This window comes from Anthonomus grandis, chromosome 7 (assembly GCF_022605725.1).
Source record: "Anthonomus grandis grandis chromosome 7, icAntGran1.3, whole genome shotgun sequence".
NCBI lineage: Eukaryota > Metazoa > Arthropoda > Insecta > Coleoptera > Curculionidae > Anthonomus > Anthonomus grandis.
This window is the reverse complement of record NC_065552.1, coordinates 3,414,933-3,420,374: the sequence shown is the minus strand read 5'-3', so window position 1 is coordinate 3,420,374 and position 5,442 is coordinate 3,414,933. Positions and strand designations below refer to the sequence as shown.

General features: G+C 32.2%; 1 protein-coding gene across 1 annotated transcript; it reads right to left on the bottom strand.

Moving 5' to 3' along the window:
* Positions 1-210: 210 nt before the first annotated feature.
* Positions 211-5,296, bottom strand: LOC126738347 (uncharacterized). Its single transcript, XM_050443619.1, has 2 exons — positions 4,792-5,296; positions 211-943 (listed from the first exon to the last, which is right to left on the bottom strand). Exons 1-2 carry the CDS (start codon positions 5,066-5,068, stop codon positions 447-449), a joined length of 774 nt encoding a protein of 257 aa, XP_050299576.1. The 5' UTR covers positions 5,069-5,296; the 3' UTR covers positions 211-446.
* Between the last annotated feature and the right edge of the window lie 146 nt (positions 5,297-5,442).

Below are 5,442 nucleotides of genomic sequence, written 5' to 3'. Positions count from 1 at the left end.
GTAGCAGTACAATAACCAAAGAACAGGTTGAAATTTACCTCGAATTTTGTCTACGGTTTCCAATTCCCATTGGAAAGTATTAAAAATACGTAAAAATTTAATGATATGTATTCAGATAATCACAGAAACAAAACCCTATTGTCGTATTATGAAAATAAGTTCACCAAAAAATAACGCAAATCACACAAAAGATAAGTGACCATTCATATGCAACTTTTATATTCTTTTTATTCAACGGAGTTATAATTAATGTTACAATTATATTGTCATTCTCCTTACAAAAATACACTTACATGTTAATTAATAAAAGTATCACAAGAATAATATTGCAATAAGGCACTCACTTAATAACAGCATTTGAAATATTAGGTAATCCACCAGCTGATAAAAACTTAAAAAAAAAAATGCATAAAAATGCACCGGTTTGTGCTAGTTTGGCCATAAGATTAGTTATGGTACATCCCTTCAATAAGAAAATCCATCCTCTTATAATAACGGTGCTGCCACCAATCCTGGCTCCTTTTATAAATGATGGACATTAAAAATGCAATTAGTGGCACCGACAGAATGACTGCCACAATAAGAACCACATAATCGGAACGATTGGACTTCTTATTGGCCATAACAGGATCGATTTGATCGATGGTCAAAATATTTTCATGTTCCTTATTGTCGGTTATGTTTAGGTTGGTATCGTCTTCCGGTTCGGTGAATAAAGGTTTCTTCGGCACATCGGTCACGTTAACTTTGGCACTGCTGTTACTTTTATCCACTAGGGGACCAACCGAAACTGAAATGTTCGGGGGAAGTATAGGGGGAGCCTCTGAGAGATTTACTCCTTTTTTTGGGACGATTTTTCCATGGTGTTCCACCGGGGGGACCGGTAATGTGTCACTGAGGACATTCGTTTTTTCTTTAACAGGTTTGATGGTCTCAGATTTTTCTGGAATAAATCATACATAATCAAAAGTACATAGACTAAAGGCAGTTCTTTAACGATTATAGGTGAAGATATTAGGCATGCAATAGATATATATATATATTATTAAGACAAATATGCTTCTAGAAAGTAATTTTTTTTGAGATGATATTTTCTCTTTTTACAGCTTTATCAACAAATTTATTTTCATTACAATAAAGCATATATTGATTGATTTAATAAAATGTCTAAATTGTCTTATGTTACTTTTTTACAAACACATGTGCACTACAGAAGAGACAAAAACATTAGCCTTGAAATGCATTTCAGTATGGGAAATAATTAATTTAAATTATTATATTATAAATATTACAAAATTAATAGATAACGTCTTTAATACTGGTGTGCATCTTAATGAATTAAAAAAGAATAAAATTACTCCAATATTTAAATCCGGCGACAAGGATCAGATAAATAACTACAGACCCATTACTGTTGGTTTTATTGAAAATAGCAGTACTGTCGCGGCAGCATTTTATTTTCTTAGCTATATATCAAAGTCCCTAGATAAGGGGGAAATTGTAGTTCTGGTATTCATTGCCTTAGAGAAGGCCTTTGATGTAGTAAGTTTCGATATTTTGTTAAAAAAGTTAAGGCTCATGAGATTTGGAAACCTCCTTTTAAATCTAATTGAGAGCTATAAGATGTCATATAAGACAGAAGTCAATATTTTTCCTGCGAGGCTGTAGCTAATGAATTGTCTTCAAACAGGTATGGAATGACTCAAGGCTCTGTATTAGGGCCCTTATTGTATGTTTTGAGTTTGAGGTGTGCCCACCTGTGAGCTGGATATTTTGCGTTTGTAGATGATACGGCTCTTGTATGTACAGGAGGAAATGAACAAGAGTTGGCACAACTTATTAATGCTGATCTGAGCTTGTACTATAAATGGCTAGTTTACAACAGGTTAAAAATTAATATAGACAAAACCAAATATATGCTCTTCAAACAAAAAAACAAATTATCTCCAACCTTCACAATGAATTTAATTTTAACTACAACCTGAGTAATTTTGCTCTTGAACAAGTTAGTTCTACTAGGGACTTGGGGGTGGAAATTGACAACAGACTCACATTCAGTAAACACATAGTTGAAGTTGTGAAAGCATCATTAAAAACACTTGGTTTTATTATTAGACCCACAAAAGATTTTCTGAATTTAGAAACCCTTATTGCTTTATATAATAGGTTGATAAAATCTAAATTGCTTTATGCTGCATTGCTGCAATAGTATGGTTCCCTAATGATGAGGTACATATTAACAGGGTCGAGTATGTAAAACGTAAATTTTCAGAGAATTTAAGCTTCAAAGCTGAAGGTTTTTATCCCTTAATAACCCATTTATGGCCAGTGATGCGTATACGCAACACTGCACTAATGATTTATTTACAAAAAAATAGTGCTTTTTTCGCCTGAAATATGAGCTGGTACCATTGACGCAAGGTTGAACAAAAGTGACAGAATTAAATTTGAACCATTTTTTTCATTTGCTTTCTTGCACGAATTTTTTAAAAAGCCGGATTTTTTCTTATATATGGCCGCACATTTTGAAAAATCAGATACTCTTATTTAATGTTTTTATTTTTAAAGTTTTGTATTTTTTTAACACTAATTACATTCCAAACTAGACCATAAAATTGAAAACAGGGGCCTAGTTGAACCAGGGTTTTCCTAATTAGGTCATAAATTATGCTGTTGCGTTCTCGCATCACCGGCCGAATAACTGAAATTGCCTGTCACAAGTGTGTCCAGACAAGTCTAGCAATTAGTACCCATTATCATGTAGAACCTCTTACTTCTGCTAAAAGATATAATAGAAAATCGAAAAAAGAAGTGTCAATCGCACAACCAGCTGTAATTTCAAGATATAATAAATACATGGGAGGAGTAGATTCACATGATAATGGCGTGGCAAATTATAGAATCGGTGTGATAGGTAAGAAATGGTGGTGGCCATTTCTTACCCGTTCGTACTGTCTATGTTATTTAAAAATACAATAGACAGTACCCTTGTCAATTCCTGGAAACTCTACAACACGGTGAATCACAATAAAATCTCACAACTGAATTTTAAATCATTCATCGCCGTTATTAAAAACAAAGAACTTTGTCGCTACACCAGTTCCATTAGAACCACCCAGTGAAGTGACGGTTGATCACTCTGGACATGTAATCAGTAGGACTGACTCCCGAAGAAGATGTCGTGTATGTAGAAGTCAAACAATTTATATTTGTGAGCGTTGCACTATTTATTTACACGCTGACTGTTTTTGGCAATATCATTTAACACTATAGGCCGTTAATGCGTTTACGCAACACCACTTATTTCAGAAAGTAGCAGATTTATTTCTTTTTTGATTTCACATATGTGTTTCTATAATGTGTTTTCATAATTAAAAAATATAATTTAAAAATTTTAAGTTTTATTTCTATCCTTGGCGGTAAATCGGTTAATGTGTCATACTAAACAGCCAACTTTTTCTATTTAAACGCTGCTGCAATAAAATTGATGCTCCAGACCTTTTGGGTAAATTAAATTTTTTTGTACCTCCTATACACACAAGAAGGCCAGTTGAGAGTACCTGTACCAACTTAAGCAGAAATGCTCCTTTATACCGAGCCTGTTTATGGTTTAACACACTTAAGTGATGCAAGCATTATTTTCTGCAGCATAGATTATTGGTTCTCAATTGATTACAGTTAATTCATTAGAATTCTTGATTTGATCAGTATTAGGTAAGCTTTGGGTGCTTTGGGTCAGTTTTTTAATATTTACTCATAATTGCTTTCGGGTGGTTTTACTCTTCTTATATGCATAGTTTGTTTAAGTTTGTTAGTTGAGTTGTATTTTGTATTGGGATTTTCCTGTTCGACAATACATGAATAAATAAGCGAAACAAATAAGTAGGTAATATTCAACTAAACATAAATGGGATCAACCTGGAGAAAGTTACTTTTATGAAATATCTCGGTCTGAATATTGATCTGTCATTGAATTGGCAAACTCATATAAACAAAATAACATCTGAAATAAATGCAATGATACCCTGTATATATAGAAGCCGAAACAGACAATACAAAAATGAATATCTATAATGCCTTTTTCTTGTCCCACCTCAGATATTTGTTGCCTATATGGGGAACCTGTTCTAAGACCAAATTTGAAAATGTCCAAATCTGGTCCTTAAAATATTATTTCAGTATGATATACTTACTATAGTGGCTCTATAGTGAGCTTAAAGTTTTTAAATTAAATAAGTTAATGGAGTTTGAAAAATGTATTGCAACAGTTAAATTTATATGACACATATAATAGAACAATAATTGGATTGAATAGACCAATGTACTCTGTGTCTAAAGCATTTAATAGGATACCTAATAATTTGAGAAATATTCAAAATGTTAAAACTTTTTTAATAAAACTAAAAGAATACTTCTAATTAATCAGAATAATTGTGTGGCTAATTTTTCTAAAATTTATTTATAGTAATCTACTTACAATTTATTTGTATATACCTAACTATGGTTTTTGTGTAGACTTTTTTTAATTGTTAGTCTTATTGTAATATAAAAGTGTTTTCAAAAAAAAAAATTTCTACCTAATTAATGGCTTTATAGATAATGATGTCAATTTTTGACAGAGATAATCAGATTAGACTATGAATTAGTGACACCATATAAATTGGAGGTATAAAAACTTGCTAAAACTATCTCAGTTTGGCAAGCATTAAGGACTAGGATGTATTAAGTTTATAGAACCAAGGAAATTTTTAAACAAAAAAATGGTGATGTGCGATTTACATTGAATCTTACCTATTGTTCCATTGATGCTCACATTGCCTTTAATAACGGAATTGATCAGAGTATTAGGTACATCATTATCTATGGTATTAGCAGGCACCACTTTAACAACATCTTGTTCTCTTCCCGAGTATTTCTTCACCAAAGGAACATCGGTGGACACATTCTTGAATTGCACTTGAGTTATTATTACCTTTTCTGGTTTAGATGTGTTTGTGACTACCTCGTTCTCACTGCAGACACTATAAATGAAACAGGCAAAAATTAAAAGACACCTTAAAATGTACATGGTTGAGTGCTTTTGTAGAATGAGTTGGACACTTTAGCATATGGCAATGAGTTCATTGCATTTCTTCGAATATACGCCTCTTGTGCTTATACAAAGAGAGGCGTGGTGTCACCTTTCTTATTCGTAAAGTTATTTTAGTTCGTTCATTACTTTTTTTTTGGTTTTTTTGTCGTTGAAAAATATTTTCGGTCATATAACCTCAAAATATCTTTGACGGTTATGGTAGATCAGCTGATTTTGACAGGCGAATTAGAACCGTAGCAACGACTTGGACCAATAGCAAACGAGAAAATTGAATTTCGAAAAGTTTATTTTTTTGTGTTCGGTTTTTGAAAAAAAAGGGATTTATTAATTAAGTAAACAAAGCAAAACAC

What these genes read in the sequence shown, in the direction of transcription:
- LOC126738347 (XM_050443619.1), bottom strand. Translation starts at nt 5,068, where the DNA reads ATGTACATTTTAAGGTGTCTTTTAATTTTTGCCTGTTTCATTTATAGT. An exon ending in GAGCATCAATGGAACAATAG is followed by an intron (nt 944 to 4,791) that starts GTAAGATTCAAT and finishes GATTTATTCCAG; the next exon opens with AAAAATCTGAGACCATCAAA.